This window comes from Musa acuminata, chromosome BXJ2-5 (genome assembly GCF_036884655.1).
Source record: "Musa acuminata AAA Group cultivar baxijiao chromosome BXJ2-5, Cavendish_Baxijiao_AAA, whole genome shotgun sequence".
Taxonomy (NCBI): domain Eukaryota; kingdom Viridiplantae; phylum Streptophyta; class Magnoliopsida; order Zingiberales; family Musaceae; genus Musa; species Musa acuminata.
In genome coordinates this window covers 38766101-38793111 of record NC_088342.1, presented here as the reverse complement: position 1 = coordinate 38793111, position 27011 = coordinate 38766101, and the positions used below count along the sequence as shown (strand labels likewise).

The 27011-nt window shown below is 37.7% G+C and overlaps 2 protein-coding genes across 3 annotated transcripts; one reads left to right on the top strand and one right to left on the bottom strand.

Moving 5' to 3' along the window:
* The first annotated feature begins 4825 nt into the window (after positions 1-4825).
* Positions 4826-17993, top strand: LOC135612718 (homeobox-leucine zipper protein HOX9-like). Its single transcript, XM_065109324.1, has 18 exons — positions 4826-5823; positions 6471-6630; positions 6918-7000; positions 7143-7233; positions 7402-7497; positions 7793-7906; positions 8023-8106; positions 8196-8351; positions 8440-8514; positions 8923-9029; positions 9178-9358; positions 10102-10290; positions 10676-10756; positions 12309-12443; positions 14539-14864; positions 15279-15384; positions 16071-16220; positions 17648-17993. The coding sequence occupies exons 1-18, from the start codon at positions 5603-5605 to the stop codon at positions 17792-17794; spliced, it is 2502 nt and encodes an 833-aa protein (XP_064965396.1). The 5' UTR covers positions 4826-5602; the 3' UTR covers positions 17795-17993.
* Positions 17994-18818: 825 nt separating this feature from the next.
* Positions 18819-26733, bottom strand: LOC103985831 (zinc finger CCCH domain-containing protein 24). 2 transcript variants are annotated; one of them, XM_009403681.3, is made up of 15 exons: positions 26129-26733; positions 25277-25369; positions 24855-25187; positions 24652-24724; positions 22841-22973; positions 22612-22765; positions 22413-22496; positions 21979-22101; positions 21690-21860; positions 21477-21611; positions 20296-20391; positions 20064-20157; positions 19612-19982; positions 19383-19426; positions 18819-19259 (listed from the first exon to the last, which is right to left on the bottom strand). In XM_009403681.3, exons 1-15 carry the CDS (start codon positions 26666-26668, stop codon positions 19016-19018), a joined length of 2688 nt encoding a protein of 895 aa, XP_009401956.2. In that variant the 5' UTR covers positions 26669-26733; the 3' UTR covers positions 18819-19015. The 2 variants fall into 2 exon arrangements, with proteins under 2 accessions (XP_009401956.2, XP_009401957.2); XM_009403682.3 differs by having other exon boundaries at positions 20100-20157.
* Positions 26734-27011: the final 278 nt, after the last annotated feature.

Sequence of the window (27011 nt, the reverse complement as noted above, 5' to 3'; positions counted from 1 at the left end):
TATATGTATATGTATATATATATATGATAGGATATGATATACTTTATAATTATTTTATCTAAATATCATATCAAAATCAGATATGATATTCTATTATTATTTTATCTAATTGAATAACTAGGCTCAGAAACTTCTTGGATTTGAATAACTGATGTAAACTGTCTACACATCTATCATGTTCTTATAAATTAATTTTTCTTCCACTTTTAATATGGGACCATGAAGATATTATAAACACAATCTTCTAAAGATTGTAGCTTTAATATATATAACTTCTTTTAAATGAATTTTTTTCTTGATATGATGTAAGATAAGTAGTGATTTTTTTTATAATAGATAAATATAAAGATAATAATAAAAAGATAATTTATTAATAAAATTATATCTAGCAAACTTGTTGTGACTCAAGAGAAAACATTCGGGATAAAATTTTTATATTTTTACATATCTTACACGTGGACGATAAATTTATAGCATCGAAAAAATATATGTAGCCTTACACCATTCACACATAATGTGAAAAATAGAATTTCAATTCAATTTATTGATCCTTCCTACAATCTTTTTTCCCATTTTCTAGACCCCATGTAGAAGAAAAAATAAATAAATAAATAAATATGAATTTTAAAATATTATGATTACATTAAATCAACTATACAATCCACTCTTTCGATCTTCAAATTAGATTGATTTCCATAATAAAAAAAAAATTGATGGATAATCTTCTTTCTTAATTGAATGGCTTCCATATTTATAGATGTAGTAAACCCTCCTTACAAGGGGTAAAATATACAATCAAGTGATCAAAATACGATTTATTTTCTTTATTTCCTCGAGTAATCGAGGAAACTTAACTAAAAATTTTGAAAATATTATTATGTGACAACACATGACAATTGCAAGGAAATAATTCAAATGGTCCCCCGCATCAAGTCGAGAGGAATTATATTTATATGTGTATGCATTTTTGTATTGTTTGATTGAAGCATAATTTTCTGTGATTTTTGGAGCTTTTTGCTGTTCCACCTTGCAGCCTTTGGGGTTGTTCTATAGTACTACTAGTTGCTAATGCTACTACTACTGTTGGAATTGTCCCTTCTCGTTTGGCTTTCCGCTGCATCTATTATGTGACAGTCCTGCTCTTTTGTCACTTAGAGCATAAGTCACTAGTGACAGTACCAAGATGCTTTCCTTACCTGAGCAGGTCAATCAATCCTCAAGACCTGTTCTTGCTGCATCGTATGAACTCAAACACAACTTTCAAATCAGTTCCCACTTTGTTTCTTCAAGGCCGTGAGGAATCGTAACACCTTAGGTTAGCTACTCCACGAGAACTCGTGTTTAAGTAATTTAGATCAGTGATTCAAACTCTTTAGCTGTCTCATCAAAATGAATAGTAGAAATTGATCTCAAAATTATCTTTAACTTACGTTTACCTTCTTAGATTAGTTGGTCTATAAGTTGCTTGATCGGTGCATTATCGCTAATTTGGATCGATAGTTTAGACTAAAAAAATAATGAGTTAATTATCTCAAATAATTGATATCAGAGCTCACCTAGTGTTAGAACTCAAGCAGGAAAGATTATAACATTTTAGTTTAGTACGGTCGTGAAAAAAAGATATAGATTAATTAGGACTCGATGATTATGATTATGCTACCATTAACACAGGCCAGTGGTTAATGTGTGAAAATAATGGTAACATAAATCTAGAGAAAAGGTGAGAAGATACTCTCTCCGGCTTGACTGCATCATTGGATTCTTTGGCTTTACGTTGCTTAACATCCAAAGAAAGATTGGCACACTTAAATCAAGATGGGATATGAAATCTTTGCTCCAATGATGAAAGTGAATACAAGCATACAAGTTTATTGTCATGTAACAAGCAACAGTGGAGGCAGCCAGTACTCCTTTGTTGGGCAAAGGGCTTCCTTGTCTGGTTCATGATGTACTCACAGAAGCTCTCACCATCAAAATGGCAGTTCCTAGGACGAGAAATGATGGGACATGAATTGTAATCCTCACACCAACATGAAATATGATGGTTATTCAACATCCAACAGGTAATCATATTTTTCTGAGATCCTGACAATTTGAAGTGCCCCTACGAACTGATCATTGCATTGTTTCTTCATAGATGGATGACGCAGCACCGAAGCTCCAAGCTTGAAGCTTGATTGATGTCTTCTTTTTTATGGTCGTAATGAACTGCATCTTTCCGTCACAAAAGGTCATCCGATTATGAGTTGGATTTTTCCAAGCTCATCTTAACTCAAGAACCACACTTGGTGCACTAAAATACATCTCTTGATGACACAAAACTCGTGCACTAAACATTGTGAGGCTGCTCCATAGCATACTTTGTGCATCGTTGGAAGTATGAAAAGAGAAAAGGTGAAGAAAGGGAAAAGCGATGGGGAGGAAGTGTGTGGAACAATCAAAGGCAACCGCGGTGAAGATTCGCAGAAAAGAAACGTAAGAGTCGTGGAAGTGTGCTGCGCAATCAAAGGCAAGAGAGGCCCCATTGCATGACAAAACGTTGCAGATTAGCTGCTTTGGCTGATGGGGAAGCCCTAACTTTTTCTTCATGCAGTGCCAGCCATGGCGGCCCCATGCACGATTCCCCGAGTCAGCAGCTTCTGACGAGAGATAAAGAATGGATTCTACGCAGTAAATGATTGCTATTACATGAAAGAAAAAAGGGATTACGAGCGACGTTCCTCAAGTAAATGCAGCAGTTTTACCTTGCTCTATGTGTGTTTCCATGATTCTTCTGATCCTTGCAGAGTCACTCACATGGCTCCAATATTTGCATTGTGTTTACCTGTTTCCTCAAAGGCTTCATGGCGTGCACAGCTCGAGGGAGTCGGGAGTCCTCTTTAGCTTCACTGGCAGTAAGGAGGACATCCCCACCGCTGCACAACTCCATGACCAAACACTGCTCAGTGACACACCATACATACTTGTCAGTGGCACAGTTGAACGAGCCAAAAGGAAGGCCAGCTGCTCCCCACAGTAACTTGGTTTCCTGCAAACCCACCCCCCCCCCCCCCCCCCCCCCCCTACGACTCCTTCCAAGTAATAAAGTAACAAATGCAGATCTACTAGATGCAACCACAACAGACCTTGTTCTTGAGCTCGGTTGGCTTCTGTCTAAGTAGATAGATCCTGTGGGAATCTTGTTGGCATTGATGGGTGATGCTGGAACCCATCCACAAAGATCATGAGAAAATGACGCAGGGATGCAACCAAGTCATCCTGCACCTCGGTTTGACCGAACTGAAGCCCCATAATAGCCCTTTAGATGATGGCACACACTCGTTCCTCTCAGAGGCGAAGAACAAGTGAGAAGCAATCCAAGAAAGGCATCATATCACTACTGTCCTGCCTCTCCTATCTCTCGCAGCATAACCCTTATCCTGAAACCCCATTGCTGGGGCGCATGCATGCAGCGAGAGAACCTCCTCCTCGCCGATAAAACAAGCAGATAAGTCGATGGAAGCTACTATGCCTGAAGGCATGCCATGTCCTGCGCTCTGAGACATAATCCAAGGGAAAAAAAAGCCCTTCCTCCATCTTTGCCGCTACAGCAGCGGCGCCACGAGCAAGCGAGTGCATTAGAACCACAACTGCCCTTGCTAAGCTAATTAATGATCAGTGTTCATCCCGTGACCACAGTTTGGCGTGTTCCAGCAAGTAATCTTCTTCATCGATGTTCACAGCACATCATGCACATTAAATTAGATGAACACATCAAGGGAAGAACAAAGAGACGTCGATTGCTTTGACCGTAGCATTAATGAGGGGAACAACACCCTTCCTCACCTGTCGTTTTCCCCCTCGCATTGCCGCCGCTGCTGCTCCATTCAATTCGTTTTGCCTCCTCACTTTGCTGTGACTCGTTTGGGAATCCGGGAATCAAAGCTAACTAATGAGGCACTTGTGCAGTGCTGGTTCATGAAGATGCCAAACTATCCTCGAACGTGCTATTTGTTATTGATGAATGGGGTCCGAAGGCGAGTGATATGTGTACCAGTCACCGCCTCATCTCTCCTCCTGACATCACCACTGTGGACACACAATAATGTCAATTGACAGGGATGGACAAAAAGAACAGAATGTGCCGAGGACGTCGAATCCTTGAACCACACTCGCACTGCCCTCCCAGTAATGAGACAGACCGTGACACTTCACGACGTAGAAATCAACAGTAGCGTTGTATTTTTTCTGCTGCGAAGAACAGCACCTTTTCTTTTGGAATTCTTTTGATGAGTAATACGAATGTATTATACATTCTAATTAATTAATATATTTTTATACAAGTAATAGATGTCAGAATCAAATCACTGTTATGTACATTTATAACTTTGACAACTCAATCGCATTGTCAAAGTTATTTACAGTAAACGATTGAAGATGAGATTCAACATCGCATTGTTTGGATTTTCTAGATCAAACTTTCTATGTTTCAAAATGCCATCACTCACTGCCATTAACATTGGGTTTTCTCAGTGCTAATCCAAGCCAGTCAAATTAAGTATTTTTTGAATAAATTTATGGTATTATTATTTTAGCATCTTAAGAAAAATGCATTAATAATCTTCAGAGTATTATAAATGTTTTATATATGTTATAGAAAAACTATATATATATATATATATATAGAAAAGCAAAAAAGGTATTTATGAACTGTGCAAGGATAAATATGTAAAAATGCTAAACATCAAAGGCGATGCCGCCACACACACCCTCTCTCTTCCGTTATAACGGGCTGTTATTTTATTACCAGCACTTTACCCTCTTCTCTGTCTCTCTCTCTCGTTCTCTCTCTGCTGTGTTCAAGTAGTGTCCATTTGGAAGGGAAGCAGAACGGCAGCTGGTTCTCTGCTTTAAAGCTGTCAGCTCGCCACCCACCTACCCAAACCTCTTCCTCTGCTGTCTCTCTCGTTCGCCTCCTCCGTCTGAAGCCCTAATCCCTCCTCTCCTGGTTCTGGGACTTGTTCTTTGGTTATACTCTTCATCGTGGTGAGGGTTTCGGCTTACTGTACTTGTTTCTTGGTGATTTCTCTTCCTTTCCCCTTGTTTCCGAGCCGAAAGCAGGGATCTTGATATAGAGGGACGGAAAAGATGAAACCTTGATGGGTTTTGGGTCCGTTTCCGGCGTCTTCTTTGGTTCTCGGCTGAGATCAGGTTTCTTTGATCCCGCTCAATTGGTTCGTCGTTCGATCTTTGATCCCTTGGAGGCGATTTTGTGGTTGTTTGAGCTTTGGATTTCCCTTCTTTTTCGAGAGGATAGAGATTTCTTTTAGGAAAGCGGTCTCCTTTGGGCTTTTTGTTGCTTAAGTAAGGTTAAAGCCAGCATGAACATCAACATCTGAACCACTCTTCTTGCTTCTGGGCTTCCTTTATAGAGTAGAATCTTTATCCTTACCCCTTATTCTAGCAATCACTGCTGCTCCAGTGTTCCTAGGGGGAATCTTAGGACTAAAGCAAGATAGTAAAGAGAAGGGAACAAAAGAGAAAAGGAAAGGAGGGTGACGGGTGGTTTTGAACTCCTCGCTTTGCCTTTCCGTCTGTGCCGGTCTGGATCTGAGGAGCAGAAATGGCGGCGGTGGTGGCGATGCGGAGTGGAGGAATGGAGAAGCATTCCATGGATGCGGGGAAGTATGTGAGGTACACTGCTGAGCAGGTGGAGGCACTCGAACGGGTGTATTCAGAGTGTCCGAAGCCAAGCTCGACGCGGCGTCAACAGCTGATCCGCGAGTGTCCGATTCTGGCTAACATCGAGCCCAAGCAGATCAAGGTCTGGTTTCAAAATCGAAGGTAAGAGATCGTGAGAAAACATATTTGAGGATATTACACTTGGTTAATTATTTATTTCCACTCATTCATTTCTCAAGAAAGAACTCGTTGGAGATATCTTGAAAGGTCAAGCATCGCATGCATGATCAGCGATGCAGCTTTCTAATTGCACATCATAACAAAATTACAAGGGCAACAAGCAAAATGCATCTATTCGAATGATCAAGTAAAAGGTTGTATAAGTTCTGTTGATCTGTCATCCGGACATTACGTATGAGTTAAAGTTTCTCTTCCGGGCAATTGTTTTCTCTGTTTCCTTCTTCCTTCCAGAGGAAATGTTCCCTGAAGAAAAATGGTATATCCTTCGCAATTTACTTGCAGCATCTTGGTTGTTATAAAATTTTGTTGGTTTGTAGGAACATTAGCAAGCAACGAGCATTTAATCGTGCTCCATTTTAGGTTCTAGAAAAATTCCTATACTTCATTTTGTTGGAGCATTACATTCAACTTTTTCCAGCTATTATGTATATATTTTAAATCCTTTTGTTCGTGATTCCCCACCCTCTCATCTTGGCATAGGTAAATATATGATTTACTGAGATTTCATTATTATTCATGATTTTCTTCATTTTGAATATTCTTCTGGAAGATAAGCAGAATTCTTTCAGGTGCCGTGAGAAGCAGAGAAAGGAGACTTCTCGCCTACAGGCTGTCAACAGAAAGTTAACTGCAATGAATAAGCTTTTGATGGAAGAAAATGAACGGCTTCAGAAGCAGGTTACCCAGCTAGTCCATGAGAACGCATACATGCGGCAACAGCTACAAAATGTAGGTTTTTATTTTTTATTTTTAATTAATGGAGTTTGAAGTGATTCCTGCACAAAGTAATTCTGTGTTCAACTTTCTCAGCATAAAAGACCTTCAATCTGACCTTCTAATGTCAGAATGTATCAAAGTAACCTTGATTGTATCAATTCATCTATTAAGTAGTCTATTCATCTGCCTGAGAAATACAGTGAAAGCCAACTTTACAAAAGTAGCTCTTTTTATATATATATATATATATATATATGGGCATTGTTGATTAACTTTTGTTCAATTCATATTTTCTGTAGGTCTCACTGGCTAATGATACAAGCTGTGAATCAATTGTGACCACCCCTCAAAATCCTCTAAGGGATGCCAATAATCCTGCTGGGTATAAATCTTTTTCACTTTCCAGAATAAAAGAGAAAAAGAATACCGATTGTCGTTTTTTCTTTTTGGGATCAATAGAGTGTTCTAATTTGAAACAGTTTTGCCATTGCATATGCAACATGTTCAATTGTTTTCTCTTGTAGACTCCTATCTATAGCTGAGGAGGCCTTGGCAGAGTTCCTTTCAAAAGCTACAGGGACTGCTGTTGATTGGGTCCAGATGCCTGGGATGAAGGTAACAGAAATTTAACAGACATTTGTAGTTTTTCAATGTTAAGTACCTAGGCTTCAACTAAAGCTAAAGTATTGGTTGAATTATATTTAGATTTTCAAACACTTCATATGAAACATAGAGCAGCTAAGGCTAAATTATATTGAAGTCTGGATTCTTTCTTGTGAACAGCCTGGTCCGGATTCAATTGGGATTGTCGCTATTTCACATAGTTCCAGTGGGGTGGCAGCACGAGCCTGTGGTCTAGTGAACTTAGAACCTACAAAGGCAAGCTCATCAGTGTGAACTGGCACCCTGATCATTTAGTGCAAAGAGATTCAAAGTGGTTACAATGACTTGTATCTCATCCTCTAATCTCATTATACTTCAAAATGAAGGCAACAACTGATGAATCTCTTCTACTATGCTTTTTTTTTTCTTGGAGTCATCTCAGTCCTTTTATAAAAAACGATATCAATTATTAATTTCTGTGTGATTCGGGAGTTCATGGAGCATAATCACTCAACCAACATGAACCTTTAGTTCTCAAATATCTCATGATCCTCATGCTTATGATTGACAGATTGCAGAGATCATTAAAGACAGGCCAGCTTGGTTTCATGATTGTCGTAACCTTGAAGTCTTCACCATGTTTCCAACTGGAAATGGAGGCACAATTGAGCTAGTGTACATGCAGGTGAGTTTAAAGTGACTTTTTCTATGTTAAGACCTTAAGTTTTAGCATATTCAGGCTCTTCTTCTTTTGTTTTGTTTGTTTTACATTAGAACTTGGTCCTATTTGTTTTGGTACAGATGTATGCTCCGACTACATTAGCTCCTGCACGGGACTTTTGGACCCTAAGGTACACTACAAGCTTAGAAGATGGCAGTCATGTGGTATGCTCTGTAACCTGTTGTGAACACTTAGTTTTGTCTCGCACATGGGCATTTAGTTATTCTGCTTGTTACAATGTTCTACCTTAAAGATTTGTGAGAGATCTTTAAGTGGTTCTGGAAGCGGTCCTAATGCAACTACTGCTCACCAATTTGTAAGAGCTGAGATGCTTCCCAGTGGTTATCTAATTCGACCATGTGAGGGTGGGGGCTCCATTGTCCACATTGTTGATCATTTGGATCTTGAGGTATGTTTATGGGATCTTAGATAGTTATTGTAAAATTCTTGACTGCCATTTGGAGAGATCCTTAAGTACAAGTATGTTTCATCTTCAGGCTTGGAGTGTTCCTGAAGTATTGCGGCCGCTTTATGAGTCATCTAGAGTCGTGGCTCAGAAAATGACAATTGCGGTAGGTAATTGTATGCTTGTACTCTGGCATCTCTGACAGGTTTTTCGGAATTGTTCTTCAGAAACCACATAAATGTTTCTGCCCAATCAAGTTGGCGTCTTCTTTGAAAACTTACTAGTTTCTGTGTGTTTTCTGTTTCTTAATTTTTATCTGTTATTTTTTCTTCGTACAATGATGCTTGGAAGGATAGAGTGAGTATAATTAGTTGATTTGTGCCTGATTAATAATTTCTTGTGTAATGTTGGGTTGTTGCAGTCTGGTAATGCTTTCCTTCAGCTTCCAACTATTTTAAGATAATCATAGTGACTTTTGAATGTGCAGTTAACACATGGTTGTGTTTCATATCCATAGTCAACTTAGCTTCTTTTTTTTTCACTATTAAAAATTGATTAGTGTTATCCTTTCAAGGCACTTCGTCATGTCAGGCAAATAGCACAGGAGACAACTGGTGAAGTAGTGTGTGCAACGGGTAGGCAGCCTGCTATTTTGCGGACTTTTGGCCAGCGATTGAACAGGTCAATATATACTAATGAAATATACGAATCATACTTTTACTTCCAAAAGAAAAGAAGAAGAACGTGTCATTGAGTTCCTTCTTTTGCATGCTTTCTTGCACATGAATGTTCTTTTTCCAAATATCATCTTTCTCCATGTTTACTATAGGGGATTTAATGACGCCATTAATGGTTTCACTGATGATGGTTGGTCACTTATGGGGAGTGATGGTATGGACGATATAGTAATTGCCACCAATTCAACAAAGAAAACTGGTGCTAATGCCAGTTCTAATGCTTTTGCATCGGCTGGAGGTGTCATATGTGCTAAGGCATCAATGCTACTTCAAGTAAGCACCAAATTATTAAGCTTATTGTGGTCAAACTTCATGCTTCTGATGATTGACATAAAACATGATAAGTTTATATTGAGATTGACTTGGTTGTCAGAAATGTAATTGTTAGAGGTCTTCTCTATTTTCATCAAGTTTTTTCAATTCAACTCATCATCTGTTGAAAGATAAGTTCCTTCTCTTAAAACCTTAAGATTACTACTTTGTGTAAACATGATGTAAGACAAAAAGGCCATTAGTGCTTGTTCTCATTAATGAGACTCAATATGTCCACATTTTCCAGTATGCTGTGAGGCCACATTCTGAGGAAGTGGTCAAGGTTGAGCATTTGATCATAAAATATACTGCTTAAGTTCACAACATTTTGTTTGTCTAGAAGCACTGAACTCAAAATTATTTTGATCTGTTCACAGTTGTCTTTAGTATTTTAGTTGTTCTTGCAAGTGTGATGGATAACTTTCAAGCCTGTATCTTAATAAACATGATGTAGAGGTCTTGAATACTGTTACTGATATTCATACTGGAGTCTTATCAAACAATTATTTACTATTTGATACTATTTGGTATGCCTCAATAACTAATAAAAGTAAAAAGAAAATTGTCAACATGTTGGAAGTGGTCAGAATGTTTGTTACATAGCCATACCAGAACAATATCACAGTCTATGAAACAATCATGATATTATATATGTTATCTTAGATAGTCAATTGAGATGCTAATATGTCATGTTGCTTTTGTAGAGCGTTCCACCAGCATTACTGGTTCGGTTTCTGAGGGAGCACCGCTCTGAATGGGCTGATTACAACGTAGATGCATATTCTGCAGCATCATTAAAAGCTGGTGTATCTTCCTTTTCAGGATCAAGGCCTACTAGATTTTCTGGGAGCCAGATTATCATGCCACTTGCTCACACAGTTGAGAATGAGGAGGTGCATTTACTTGTCTTATACTTGTTTCCATGTTCCTAATGCTCCTGGATGTTCATTTTCTGTGAAGTGGCACTATTGTCATTCACATTTCCAGGTTGGAGTTTGGATCTTATTATATAGAAAAAACATTTTTTTGCAACATTAGTTCAAGGAACAAGAAGCTAAGAATTTGCAGCAATATGGTAATGGTATATTTTATAATGATAACTATAGTACTATTATGAATATTGCCTTTTAGTTGGTTCTGATGATGGGTTTCCTCCGATTTATGCACTTATGTGGGCATGAAACCTGACAATGTATGCCAGTGTATAGGCTAGTCATATGTAGGTTTGTATTTTTTGGATTTGTCATTCTAATTTTCCTTTGTTGAAAAAATTTGCAGTTTCTTGAAGTTGTTCGTCTTGAAGGTCAGGCTCTTATTCAAGATGGAGCCATCTTATCCAGGGACATTCATCTCCTCCAGGTGTCAAATGTTTATTTCCCTGAAAATTACAGGCTTTGCTCTTCTTGTTCACTTGCCTGCTAAATGAAAACTACAATTTGTGATTTTATGCTATGGTCTGACAAACAAAATATTCAACATTGATCCTGAGCTTCCACCGAAGCAAATTCCAAATAGATGTATAATTGGAATAAGTGCAATGATGGATATGTAGAATATCTCATGATCTCAGTAGTGGTAACACTAGCAGTTATTGTATCTTTCACTAGTTTATTAATGAATTGGTTTTTTGATGTTGTTTGGGGCTTGCTTATATCTGATTGATGCAGCCTACATAATGGATGATGATCAACTGCAAATGTTTCTATTAATTTTAATTCTTCTAGATGATAGCAAATCCATGTTAAAACTAGTGGATATCATGGATGAGGTTATTGTGAAATTATTCATTGTACTAAAAAATTAGCTACATTTCATGTCACCAGCTCACCCAAGAAGAATTTCTTTTCTTTTGGATACCATAAAGGTAACATAAGCTAAGATCTATGATCAGCACTGTCAATTATGGCAATCATTGGCCATACTTGATTAAGTTGCTATTTGAGTTCTTACTTTTTGGATTATTTATAGAATCATAATACTTCATGAATGAAGTTTCAGCTTTCACGAATTTATGATTGTTTTAGCTGATTCTACACACAAAACTCATATATACTACTTATTCTTGCCTATATTATATGGTCCTCGGTTAACATGTACAACTGCATAATAAGGCTAAATATATTCTTGTTAGTGCTTTGATGAAAAGTTCATATATATATTTTTAATTCTCCTTAGATGTGATGATGGCAAGGAGTTAACAGTTCAAAAATTGTGTAAAATATCTAAAAGCATCAGGACTGTTCTAATCCTCGGTAGAGGTGATGCTTTTGAGGATTTATCAGTCCCAACCATGTAAAATGTTCAAATGTACTAGGGTTTATGGATACTGAATTGAAGTATCATGGAACATTCATGCATAGTCCAAAGAAGGTCTAGACTATTTTCAGATGGAGCTTTGTGGTTTTTTTTATCATTCTGATGTAACAATTGTAACAGAAAAAAATGTTATAAAGGTTAAACAAGAAAAAAAAGATATAAAGGCAATGTGGGGAAGTTCTAGAGGGCACCCCCTATGCACCTTTATCTTACAAAGGGTGGGGCTATAAAGTTTCATAATTGTGCATATGAAATTTGTTGAACTAAAGCCATTTAGTGACATTCTTAATACAGATTGTCATGTTGGAAATCAAACAAGTTTTAAAATCATTATCAAGATACTTTAATTTAGACAAGGACCAGAGCATATTCATTTGAAAATAACAACAGCCAAAAATTTTTGTGTATAAAGATAACGAGATCGGACTTGTAGACCTACTTATTGTGATTGACCTCTTTAATTTTTGTTAGCTTGGAGATACTGTGTAAATGATTACACAAAAATCTTTTGAGTTGATAAATTGTTTTCTTGTCATGTGAATCAAACTAGGATATTATGTGACTGATTTGTCTCCTTTGGTGGTTATATTTACAGCTTTGCTGTGGAATAGATGAAAATTCTCTGGGTGCCTGTTTTCAGCTTGTTTTTGCCCCAATTGATGAACTTTTTCCTGATGATGCACCCTTGCTACCTTCTGGCTTCCGTGTTATACCACTGGATGCGAAAACAGTTAAGCACTTCAAATAAGATGTCATCATTGGTGTTTCATTTTAGTTTTCATTCTTCCAATGTGATAACTGTACTTTACTTTCTTGCAATGATGATAGATGCTTGATTGCTCCAAATTAAATAATTGGAGCATATGCATTCTGGTCTTCGTATTTCATTGTCCTTGTAAAGCATATTCTCCCTATAACATTTTATTCCAGCATAGTGGTTTATGTGCATATGTGACTGAAATTCTGCAACAGTGGTGACTAATTAGGTTGAGAAAGGAGAGAAAATTCTGAAGATTAAGCTACTTATGCAATGAGCATCTCTTTCTTTAACCAATGGTTACACAGAATCTAGTCATGTTTCTTGTCCTCAAATCGATGAATCAGCAACCTCTTTTTAAATATTATCATCAAATTTTCTTATGTTCCAATTGTTGGATTTGAATCAGCCATGTTTATACGCTTAGACCAATACACCATACATCTTGTTGATATTGAGCTATAATGTTCTAGTTCAGATTTGGATTTCTTTCATTGATTCCTTTTGGTTAATTGTAGTAGAAGAAATCACTAGGTGTATAGGATATGCTTGTCCAAAAAAATGGTTGAATATTAATTACTTTTGTTTACAAAGTAGTGTGGTTTCAGAATTGTAGGACTTTATGGTCTGGCTTCAAACATGAGGTTGGAAATTGCATTTCTGCATTCTCTGTATGAAAATTATGTTAAAAGATTTTGCAAGTTTTTGTATAAATTATTTCATTAATAGAAAGTCAATGTTGAGTTATTATAAGCTATTTTTTGATAAAATCAAACGATGTTAAAACCATTTTAAAAGTCCAGTTGTCTTTGGGAGTGTTTGATGCCAATTTCTTCAGTTGTTTTTATTAGTCCAATTTCTACATTTAGTACACAATTAAACGTTTCTACCTCTACCTTCTTCCCACTGTCATCAGAATCAAAGCCAAGGTGGGGCTCCTTGGCATGTTTACCTTAAGCTGGTTGAGAACAAACTAACTTCTTCCTTGTGTTCGTAGAAACTCAAAAATGCGATTGTCATTCCGTATCCTATTTCCCTTTCAACCGAACTACCTGGAAAATCATATTCCAACTCAGAATAGTTCATCCATATTGCCATTTTTCATCCATATTTCCTTCATCGAGTATTTTTGAATGAGAAAATTTTCCTTATGTATCCCCTTATCCTATGAAGAGAGAAGAAATTTTGTTACTCTCTTTGTTCCATATATTATATGGTCATATCTAGAGTCCGGACTCCAAAGCATCCATGTCTTATTTGTTTCAAAAAGGGAGTAACACAAATTATGATTAACTACTGTTTTCAAATCATTATTGTTAGGAACATGGAACTCTACGATATCTTAGTATATAACCAAATTTTAGGTTATAGTTTTTAGGAATGCAAAGCTTCCTTTTGTTTATTCCCTTCAGCTCAAACTTTCAGAAACATGATTTGAGCAAATCTTGCTCTTAGTTCATTGTTGGAAGATTCAGGGAAAAAAAATCCTCAGGACAGGCATTTCATTTAACATGTAATTATTATTATTTTTTTCTGGGCTAAAGGATAAGATAGATATGAGAGGAGATTACTTTCACTTTGCACATGTTTTTTAAAGTTGCATGTGAATATTCTGAGCAAATTATGGATTTTAATTTGTTTTGACTAGATGCTTGAATTTCTTCTGAACATTTTTATGTATGCTGCATACAACTACAACTGGATACTTATCTATTTTTTCTCAGTTTGTAAACTTTTGATATGTTATACACATTGGACCTGATTTTCGGTATATTGTTCAATTCATTTTCAAAAAAAAAAAAAAAGCCTTCAGAAAGTGTTTAGCTGGAGGTTTTCTCAAAATTTTATCTTGGTCATTACATTATTACTAGTGACATTTTAGCATACAATGATCAATGCACATATCCTGCCTGTTTCTTGGCCCTTGAATATTATAGGAAGTGTTGATTATCTAGCTTATCTGACAATTTCATTAAATTTTAATCTTTTGTTAAATTCATTTAAGTTTACCTTTTAATCTTTTGTTTTTCCATTTATCTATGCCAACTTTTTATACTTGATGATGCAGAATGGTTTGTCATCCACTCGTACATTGGATCTTGCATCTAGCCTTGGAGTAGGTTCTACTGTGAACCGATCTGCTGGTGATGCATCTACTGATGATTACAATTTGCGGTCAGTTCTGACAATTGCGTTTCAATTCCCTTATGAAGTACACCTCCAGGATAGTATTGCTGCAATGGCTAGACAGTATGTTCGAAGCATTGTCTCAGCAATACAGAGGGTCTCAATGGCCATAACTCGGTCACGACCTGGCCATGGTATTGGACAGAAGCTAGTACCGGGTTCCCCTGAAGCTGTCACCCTTGCTCGTTGGATCTGTCAGAGCTACAAGTATGTCAAAGTTGTCTTTGCCTAGATTCAGATATTTACTAAGCTTTTGAATTTGTGATAGATGTTTAATGGTCTTATCCGTGTCATGTCCCTACTGAGCACCTTATATTTGTTTAAAAACATGAATTACAGTTCATTAATAACATATAATGATTAAGTGAACTAGTAACATATCATCTTGCTCGAATATGTCAGAGCTACAAGCACTTAAAAGCTGAATTTGCCTAGATTCAAATCATTACTAATCACTTGGACTAATAAGTTCTTTAATGATCTCTATGTCATGTCGCTGCTGAGAACCTCATTATTTTAAGAACATATATTGTGTAAGCGAACTATTAGCTGATAGAAATGTATATTTGACTGTTCAGTTTTATTCAATTATAGTTGTGTAACTTTGTTCAACTATTGTAGTTATCATCTGGGGATAGATTTGCTGAGGTATGATGGTGAAACTGAGGAGTCATTATTAAAGATGTTGTGGCATCATCAGGATGCTGTTTTATGCTGCACTTTTGAGGTATGTAAGAGAACAAATTTCCTTGAGTAAGCACAAGAATCTTTTCTGTTGATGTCTTTAATCATATTGGTAATTGGTTTTAGTAAGTCATTATGAACAATTGGCCAATGAATGTGTTGTGCTTGGGCAGTTGTTTCATTTCTCATAGTGGTAGGGTGGGCAATAGATTCTGGAGATCCATATTCATAAATCCCCTTCTCGAGTTGCTAACCATATCTAATAACTGGGTAACAGCCATTCAACCCCTGATCAATGAGTAATTTTATTATTTCTAACCAGCAATCATAAGGCATTCATGTTGGATCTTCTCGAGTGAAGTTCTCATATTCCGCATGCTACTTCATAGATTTGCTATGTGCCATCCACAAACAAGGATGGATGAACACAATCTTGCATCAACAGTATACACTTTCTTATTCCATGGCAGCATATCTCTGGTACCATATACGGTTTCATTGGATATATTATTGGTAGTTAAAATATGAACTTTAGAATTCCAGGAAATTTCTTGATCTGCCCTGAGAGTTTATGCCAGAGTAATTGCTGGATAAAAATGTTGTGATGACACATCAGAACAGAAAAAGACCAACATGATTCCTTTCACAGTGCAAATAGGATTTGTCCTTTTTTCAACTTTTATAACACTCTTGGGCCTTTTTCATTGACTATGTACCTGTGTTTTCCAGATGCAACCAATTTTCACTTTTGCCAACCAGGCAGGGCTTGATATGTTGGAGACAACACTGGTAGCCCTTCAAGACATCACTCTGGATAAGATCTTTGATGAAGCTGGTCGTAAAGAACTACATTCTGAATTTGCTAAGTTAATGGAACAGGTACCCAGGCTTCTCATCATATTGACTTCTAAATGCTATATTATATCATAAGGTACCAGTCACCCAAGTAGTGGGAATGATAAGATAAATATCACTAGATTCCAAGTCTTATATACGCTTGCTTTGCTGTTGCAATACCAAATGCTGCTCTGTACAGGAGTTCTGGAAGAACATATAGATCATTCTAAGACTTCAAAAGCAATATGTTGGCATTAGTTAGTGTAGTGCACATTTGCACGGCGACCATGGAAGATCAAATGATAGTTTGGTTTGAGAAAATGGAAATGTTATACTTGATGTGGAAAAAGGAGTTAGTACGGAAAGACACATTGAGTGATTTGATGTTGAATAGGTTTAATCTCTGTTTTTAACTGATCAACTAGATATTGTAGTGTCAAAGGGGCGGAATGAATGATTTATGACTCCAAATTGTATTAGAAAAGGAGGAGAAATTGTCCTTTTCAATGCTGATTTTGTAATGCAATTCAGTAACAAGCTTGAAAAGGAGTTCTGGTTCATTTTCAAGCTGCAAGAGCTATACCATGTGCTATGGCTTCTATATCTTTTAATTCATTACGGCTTTCTACTCCAAGCATAGAAGACATAAAGAAGTGAATTTTGGCAGAATCATAGAATACATCTATTTTCCTTGTGAATCATAAGTCTTCATAGGGAGCAATGCTGTGTTGCAGTTCAAAAAGAGCAGAGTAGTTAGTGATTAGAAACTTATAATCAACTTGGGTTTATTCATTATTTCAGTTGACCTAGTTCATCATAAATGATGGATAGATCATTGATCACTGTTCTGACTTATGAGCATAGATGATCCTACTATGGAAGTAGGAAGAGACACACTTCAAATCTCTGGTCTGTTCCTTTTAACCAGACACCTTTTTCTTTCGTTTTCTCTCTCATTCCCCCTTTGACCTTATAAACAGTGGAAGGAGATTTATAATATTTTCTTGTGGCTCAGACAACATTGACACCTTCAAAACAAATCTTCACCTGTCTCCTTATACTGTGAGATTTTGGAGGGTTTAACACACCAGGGTTCATAGCTTTAATGAAGAAGGTTTTCTAGGTTCCGTTGCTGTTCCGTAGCATATGTTTTCACCGGTAGGTAAAAGAATGAAATTTCTTATGTTTAGGAGGTTATCATTTATCTGCTTTTCTAAAACAAAAGTAGCTTATGTTCCTTGTAGCTCCTCGTGCGCCGGACATGGTACCCTTGTACTGTTGTAAAGTCACATAGGTGACTGTCGTATCATTCATCCTCCTACCATCTAGATGTGCTTCCCATTACTTTTTATCGATCTCTTGCTCTCCAAGTCAGATTATATGTATATAATTTTGGTAATAATAATATTTATATTTTTCTTCTGTGTATGGATTTTGCAACTAATTTCTGGGTTCTTCCTCAACTTTAGGGTTACTTATACCTTCCTGCCGGCACGTGTCTTTCCGGGATGGGTCGCCAAGTTTCTTTCGAGCAGGCAGTCGTGTGGAAAGTTTTAGGCGAAGACAACGACGTGCACTGCCTTGGCTTATGCTTTGTCAACTGGTCATTTCTGTGATTGCAGTTAGGTTGGGTGTGCAAGACCCAATTTTGATTCAGAAATGTAATGCTCGTGTATTCTAGATGCATTAGGAGACGCAAGCCATGAACGAACGCACTAGAAGTTGTCTATAGAAGTGCATCCTGATGCCAAAAAAAAAAAAAAAAAAAACCAAATCCATTTTGTTGAAATAGAATCGTCAGGTTCTTATTTTCCATATCTTCTTCCAAATGTTCAGCTTTCTCGAGTTTGTAAGCTGTGATGCGATATTACATTTGTCTGAGAGGCAAATGCAGAACTCTCCATCACTGCATTTTGCATCTCAGGCTTCAGGTGATACGCCTTCATGACTCTAATCAATCTTGGTAGCATGCGGAAGCAGTATCGATTGCTAGTTGGGTGGCGGTTGGTCCTCACGTCTAATGCAATTCTAAAGGTAGCACTCAAAACACAATGGAAGGTACTACTACTTTGCAAACCTCGCGTCTCATGCAATTCTAAAGGTAGCACTCAAACTCACGATGGTCATTCAATTGACTGTTCGGTCGTTTGATAAACCTACACATGATTTATGATCGAGTTTATATTCTCCAAACCCATCACCGCATTGTCACCAACGAACAATTCATAGTAGGTTCGGTGTTGGATATAAATATAAGCGGCGTTGGCGGCATCGGCATGCAGTAGTGACATATGACAATCGGTAGGGTCAGTGTTGGATATAAATATATGCGGCGTCGGCGGCATCGGCATGCAGTAGTGTCTATCCTTTAAAGATAGACACTCAAAAGTACCGTGCGACCAAAGTAAAATCAACGTTTTGCATTACATGATTGTCTTACACACACACACACACACAAATATATATATATATATATATATATGCTTAGGAAAAAGATTGATTCCCAGTGAATCACGTCCTCCAACAGTCTCTCAATTACTTGGGTTAGTCAAGGGGAGATCAGACTTATTCATCCCTCATTCACAAAACCACACTGTTTAGTATATTACTGAAATCGATACTGAAACGAAATTTAAAATATCAGGACAAAATACATGTAATGCAATTGTTATTTGCAACGATAAGCTCATCGGTGGCTACGGTCTTTTGAAACAACAAAAATCCGACATTGTCGAACTCATGGAGTTTAGTCAGATAAATTAAAACTAAAGTTTGACTAAACAAGATGACCTAAAATTACTACAGAGAGCAACAAATTGTGGAAGAAATTATGAGTTTCAGCGCTCAAGAAGCATCACCATCTCACAGTGGTCAGTATGGGGAAACATATCAACTGCCATCGCCCTGACTGGTTGGAATGGCTCTGACTTGGGCATCGATTTGGTCCGATGCCTAGCCAGACCAGCACTGCTCATGTTCCGCCATCCTCTATTGCCTTTCCCTTTCTCTGGCATATCGGTGGTCGGAGTACAGAGTTCGATGGCATTAGCCACTAAACTTTCAGGATTGCAAGAAATATAGCTGGTGGCAGACAAGAATCAAAAAAGACAAATGCATTAGTTTTCTGCAAAGAAATATGGTAAAATATGCACCCCGGTTGCATACGCTACAGCAAAATAAATGGGTGACAGAAGGAGATCTTACACGAGGTGCCTTATACGTGGATGAGTCCTTAAAGCTTTGATTACCTACAAGATCAAGTGAAACATATGGTTAGGGTGATGCTTTTTTACAGTCGATATACTTGACAATTTATAGGTAGGAAATAGAGTTTAAACCTAAATTGTAACATGCAAATCTGCAATCTAACAAGATGAAGGGTGATAACGAAGCACTGATTGAGATTTCAAAACAAAAAAGTGGCATTACTTACCACGGGATGGAGTCCAACACGTGGTGGATCAACAATGGCAACGACATTCTTAAATTGATGCATGACTGCACCATCCTCGTCTTTAGAAGCACATGTCTCCTCAGTCGGTTCTTTACACACCTGATTATCCTCAGTTGTGTCACTACACTCTGCTGAGCAAGTTCCCATGGTTTCCATTGAGACATTAAGATCCTTGTCTGGACCATCAACAGCCATGGAATCACTAGTCAAATTTTCTTCACTGGAGCCTTCTAGATTTGCTTCAGACTTGACTCCTCCATCATAATTCTCTACTGATACCCCTACGGGTTCCAAGGTTTTATTAGGACCATTTTCTGGACATGATAGCATCTCCTCCTTGCTTGCTTTAGCTGAAAGAACAATCAGGAGAGTACTCATATCAAACTCAATAATAGCTCAGTTGACCATGTCATTCATCACATCATAATTGCCTGTATGACTCATGCTCGAGACTTCAGAAATGATACCATGCTGCTTTGGAACATCAAGATATTCCTTGAGTAAGGCCCCCACAACGTCTTCTGCCTGGCAACCAACTTTTGGATCAAGAATGAGATAACAGGTTTATAAAAGTCACGTTACAAGTTAAAAGCAATTAGCCCATGACCATAACTCATAGATATCTTAAATAGGTATACAGTCATTAAAAGCTAGTAAACACACCTTCCCACAGACAAACCTGCAATTCTTTATGTCATTAATCATTGCATTTCTTTGTGCATCAGAAACTGCAGATGCATTCATTTCAATGCCAACGACCTGGGAAATTTCAGATCAGGCAACAAACATATATCAATTAGTATGATGACCTTGCAATCATATAAATGTTATATATCAATAATAAGCAGCATCTTTGTATGTAAAATATGTTCGCCCAAACACATTTCATGAATCATCTCTTTCAACTTAGAAACAAAGACAGTTTTCTGCCATCACGCTAGCAGTTTTAAGCATTTGCAAACAAAAAGACACAAGGTACTGTCAACCAAGATATGCAATTTCGAATAATACCGTCCGGTACGGGCGGTACATATCAGTCCGTTAGTTGACCGATACACGGACCGTCCGTTACCGAACAAAACGATATATATATACATATATATATAAACGAGGCGACGTCGCTCCACGTGGGAGAAGGAAAAGGCGACATCGCCAAGGCGATACGACGTTTTCCTTTTATAAAAAATATAATATATATATATATATATATATATATATATCGAGCGGTGTACCGCTCAGTATATAATAATAGTACCGTATCAAACGAACGTCGAAACTCTGGTACGGTACGATATTTCAATCCTTGCTGTAAACAATGTGAATCACCCATCATCAAATGACTAAAAGACAATGTGAATCAACCAATATTGTATAGCCACTTTCACAATTGAATTATATAATTAGGAAACCATGCAACTTGATGCTAATTGTACTTCAATTAAGTCTAATGGAATAAAAGAGTTGTACTTGTCCATGAAAAAACAATGCCAGATTACGAAACCAAGATTGTTCAATAATGTCTAAAAGAATGAAGGAGATACCAGCAAGCAACTAAAATCTGTAAGTTGGAAACATACTCAGGTAACAAACGAGAATCCCATAGGCAGAAATGTTGAGAAGAATATGACAAGAATACCATAGATCAAACAAATGTGAGTATAAATGATAAATCTCCCTAATAATATGACAAGAAACCAGGAAGACAGTATCACATGATAAGAAAAATGCACATACACTATTATTAGGCCTTTGCAACCTTAAAAGTTCAGAAAACATTTTTTTTTTAAGTGCAGAAAACTTATACATAAATATGTGAACATCATATTCAAATGTTGAAGAAATACCATGCCAACACGGTGAGCTAAGGTCAGGCCAATTGTTCCTGTCCCACAACATATATCAAAAAGTAATGTTTCTGGATTAAGATCTGCCCAATTTCCAGCAAGTGAGTACAGCCTCTCTGCGGCAAGAGTGTTAACCTGTATCCTAGTGAGTGATAAACCAACTTGGTTATGTTAAACAAAACGAATGTATAGGTAAATGACACTAGATCTAACTTGGAAAAATGCTGTTGGAGATATAGAGAAGCGGAGATTGCTTATATAATCATGAATTCTTGCTTCGGTTGCACATTTATTTTCTGAGCAAAGCTGCTGTTCCGCTACTGGTACCATTAATGGAATCAAAGGACAATCAGCTGGAGCAGCATTTGATATCCCTTTGTGATCCTGCACACATGATTCAAGAAGTATGAACATTGAACATAAGAAAGCAGCACATGGTGATCGAATACTTTTCAAAGAGAATTAATGAGCACCTAAGCATGTTCAATGCTAGAAAACAAACCTGCACGACAATTACTGTTAGAGGAAGTGGAGGTTGACAAGCAGCTGCTCCATGCGCAAGACACTGGACCATCTTCTGGAATTCATTTTTCATTATTTCTGCATCAACATCAGATGAGCAAACCTGCAGTATCCAATGTAAAGGGAGCATCAACACAGACTTGACAGAGGCACATTGAGTAACAAAAAAAGTATTTAAATGTGTGCATGGTGCAACATTAAGTGACCAAGAAGCACTTCCAAAGAAAGGAACCAATGCATTATACAGCTTAATACTATCCTTAGTTATCCAATATGATGTAAAGTTGACTATCAATTATTTTGTAGGATGAATAAAGAGGTGCATATGCATGCATATGTGTGCATGTAGCCCAAAGCACAATCAATTTTTCCCCTTAATTCTAAACTTATGCCCTTTTATCTTACAGTACAAACCTGAATGATTAGCATAACCTCCACAACAAAATTTTCTGCATTCTCTGTAGAAGATGTTTGGCTGGTTTTCCTTCCTTCTCGAACCTAATTAAGTGTGCTCATTGGTTAAAATCTTCAGTTCTTTTTGGAACTATACACTTCTGGATTCTAGAAAGACAAAGAGAAAAATATATAATATTGACAAGAGAAGGTTATATACTGTAAACTGACGCCAAAACCCTTTGTTCTCAAGCCTGTTCCATATAGGCAACACTGAGGACTGTAGGAACTCCTGAAAAATTAAAGCATATTCAGAGGATATCCTAGACACATTTGGGCAGTTGATAGGTTCCTCAATTGCTGTTATACCCTCCCTGAGACCTCATAAAAAAGCAACAGTCATAAGCTGTACAGTAAAATATTATACACACAAGCAGGTGCTTACTGACCTGAAATTTCCAACCATAAAGCCAACAGTTGGTTTACCCTTCAAAGAAACACCAACTGAGAACTCACATTTGTTCCGATACCCATTGGCTAGTGGTGACTCTAATATACCTTCAAATTTGCAAGGAAGACCACCTACACAATGTAAATTGCAGACGGTATGTTGAAATGTGTGAAAAAGGGTACTCAAAGCTTATTTTGAATCTGATGCAAATGCCACATAATAAGGAGCATTAGCAGAATAACATTTGAATTAAATCATTAATTTTTAATACAGGCTTCCAATGACTTTCCATAGTTCAGTGTGCCCATATAAATGGCAATAAGATCCTGTGATGAAAGACTGACCAGTTGAAATTAAATGTAACCATGCATTCCCTCTCTCAAGAAGTCAAAATTCAAGTTGCAGTTCGTATCTCATATCATACCCAACTTCAAACGGTCCAAAGTTACCATGGTCTCATCGATGGTAATGGTTAAGGTCTAGTCTGAAACAGATTCATTTAGACCAATCTATGCAACCAAACAAATGTTACAGATCATCATGCCCAACAACTAAAATCCTAACAATAATGTAAGCTCAATGGACTGAGCAAATGATAGGAGTAGGTATGACCTTAATCATTTCACCTAAGTGTGTATCATACCACGAGGGTAACAGTACCCAGAACTAGGGCATATCCTGGTCTACAATGTAGACATATGACATTGCTATGTGCATCAAAAAATCACCTCCTGACACAACACATCAGAACTAGGCAATGATAAGCAAAAGCACAGTGGACCTTCATTTTATACCAGGCCCCAAAATATTTTGTGTCTTCATTTATTCTCTTCACACCATTTCTCTCTTCTCCTTTCCCAAGTCTTTCTCCTCAAAATAAGGCCTCTCCTTCCATTAAACCAACGTGGAACTGAGATTGAGGGAGAAAAAAATTCTACAGAGCTTGGTGACTCGCCTAAAGTTGATATTTTCCTTAAACTCCTCATTCAAAAGCCCAACCATTTTGGGACTTTTCATGTTTCACCCAATTTAAAATTCACTAGCATATTAAACATGATCAAATGCAATATTTGGTCATTCAACTCGTTGGCTTTGTTGTTTCACTCAATTTCAAGATTACTAGCATATTGAACAGCTAATTGGCATATTTGGACATACATCATCCCCAAGGTTAGCTCTAGAGACAAACCATGACTGGACACCCTTTCCCAAGAACTTGTCTGGTGGTACTGGACACAGCCACAAACAGAAACACAATTGTCAGTTAACCTCATGGTACCAGACCCAGCTCAGACCAGTATGGGTTGATACTGGTCAGCACAAACATAAAATGATAATACTGCATTAACTAGTGTAACGGTCCCAGCTCAGACCAGTATGTCCCAAATACTGTCCCCGGGTGATAAAAAACTTGGCCTCAACTGCCACCAACATAAATTGGTCATGCCAAAACATGTAAAGATTGTGCATTACAGATACGAAACTTCCACAAGGCTGTACTACCGGTGGTACTATCAATACATAAGTTTCCTGCAAAATTGGCAGCTTCTTCCAAATCAGGGTCAGAAAACTAGGCCAATCATGGAAATAGAACACTTCAAAGTCAAACAGTGTGTTCCATGTCATAAGGATTCTCAATCCAAGTATAATGTCCTAAGACATTAGTTTTACATTCCAAGTAATAGAAAGAAAAAGGAACTAGAATACTTCTTTGGTAAAAAGTCAGTTCCCAACAAATGCAATATTTCAAAATGATTAGAATATTCATTTTGTGAAGAGAATCAATAACAGTGAGACGAGAAACTTTACCAATATCCCTAGATTTAGTTATCCACTCTGGCAATGCAACAGATGCAGGACAAGCCTTTCGTGCATTACGAGTCTACAAAGGAAAGTGCCAACAAGTTAACAAGACATTCAAGCAATAATGGATCAAGAAACAACACATGTTATAAATTGTAGAAAGTTTAATGGCAAAGACGATTCAATTACTTCTGAAATATTCATCTTACAAGTCTTTTTAGTGTCTGCATAAGTGTCTTCTTCTTCTTCTCCAACTGATCGCCATAGGGCAAATCAGCAAGAGGAGCAACAACATCACGAGCAGTTCTTGTTGTCTTTGAAACTAGCCCTTCAAAACCAGAAGTGTCTTTTTCAACTGCATCATCATCCTCAATTAAGCTTGTTGATGTCGAGGTATTGGGATCATCTGTGCATTGTTCACTATCAACAAGCTGCCCTTTAGTTTGATTAGAAGTTGGAATTTCAGATTTCTTTTCGTGAGACCGACGAATGGCATCTACGACTTTTATTTGTTTCCCACTAGTTGAATTCGCATTTAGTACCTATCAGTTTATATAGCATTAACAAAAATACAGAAGAGCTCAGAAACTCTAATAGGAAATAATAATATTTCAAAAATTGGATGAACTACCTCAATTGCGCTTTTGAGCTGTTGGCTATCCTCAAAGCACACAAAACCTACAGTCATTCCTTTCTTCTTTTTTGCTGTTTTGTACAGAATTCCCTGAAATACAAATATAATAAGAAGTTACTAAGACTTGCTAAGCAAGCTAATTCAACTAACATTATGAGAACAGAGGAGCAGCAATGGCCAACAGATATGAAATGAGGATATGGAAGGAGAAGATTGCAACAGGCATATTGAATTTGAATGATTCAATTAAAGAGACTCACCATACTAACATCAGAAAAAAAATTCAAGGAAAATAAACTTCAGATAATTATGATGCCTAAACATTACATCACAGTGTTTCAGACTAAACCTTGCGTCAAAATTGTTGTAACATCAGACCTAACATCAAAAAAACAAAAAGTTGATGGTAAAATTGTCGATCTAGTCCTCTAGGTTCCTGAAGATTGTAAACTAGTAGAAACCACATCTAATGCTTCAACAAGGGCTCAAGTAAACAAATGTCAAAAGAGAGGAAGGGAGACAAGTCACCTTGTCCTCTAAATAGTTTTAGCTTCAATGCGCAATGAGTGTTGCAACCACTAAAATCGAGAAAATATGTTTGTTATAGGCAAGTAGTGTATTTCTTTAACTTGGGATAAAAACTTGGTATTATGTTCTAAAATCATATCCTTTCCTTCTTTTTTGTCACATTATTATTTATACGCAGACTGAAACAAAAGAAATGTTCCCAATCCTGAACAAAGTTTTCCAAGTGTCATGTTTGTTCCTGCACTGTAGAACTTACTGATTGCATCAAGAGAGCAACTTTCTTAACGTAGACGGGATTCCTCGAAGTAGATTCTATTTTACCTGACCATCGAGGAAGCTCTTCAGGTTGTCCGATGCCCACTTTCTCGGGAGGCCAATGAGGCATTTATCGAGCGAAGTAACATCGACTGTTGGGTCTTCGGCCTCCGAAGATTCGGCCTTTGCATCATCTCCATTATTAGAGGCCCTAAGGAGCTTCTTGGCCCTCTCGGAGGTGGGATCCCACGTGTTATCGGGACGAATGCGGAGCTCCACCTCGCCGTGAGCGTAGCGGCAAGCGTCTCCATGGCTACAGCCCGCCTTACCGGGCTGCCGCCGGTAGAACGAGCACAGGCTCGTCTTCCACAACAGGTCCCTTCTCGTTTTCCCGTCTCCTGCATCCGAAACCTTTGTTTCTTCCACTCCTTCAACTTCTTTCTCCTCCTCCTCCTCCTCCCTCTTCCGCTTCGCGGAAGAAGAGTCGACGCCATCTCCGACGTCCAAAGCATCATCTCCGGCGGAGACGACGACCGCGGTCGACTCGCGGTTCGCTACTTCGTTCTCTTCACTGGGCTGCGGCGCCGTCATCTCCATGGCCGCCATCGGGTTGGGGTTTTGAGGGCGCGGCGCGGCGCGCACAGAAAACCCAATAGGAACCACCACAAGAGAAGCCTTCCCCTTCCTTTCCGCCTTTACGTGCGCTAATTTGGGCCCCTAACATCATTCCGGCTATGGGTAATTCGATTATTCTTTGGGCCGGGCTATAGTTGTAACGTGGATATGCTACGATGCATGATATAAACTGTGGCTCCAATTAAATTAAAAATAGATTAAATAATCAGTGCATTAAACCAAAGGAGTTTAGAAAAAATAATAATAATTGGACTTTCCAACTCGATATGTCTTATATCGGCATAATTCTCGACATGCTCATTGAATAGGAACA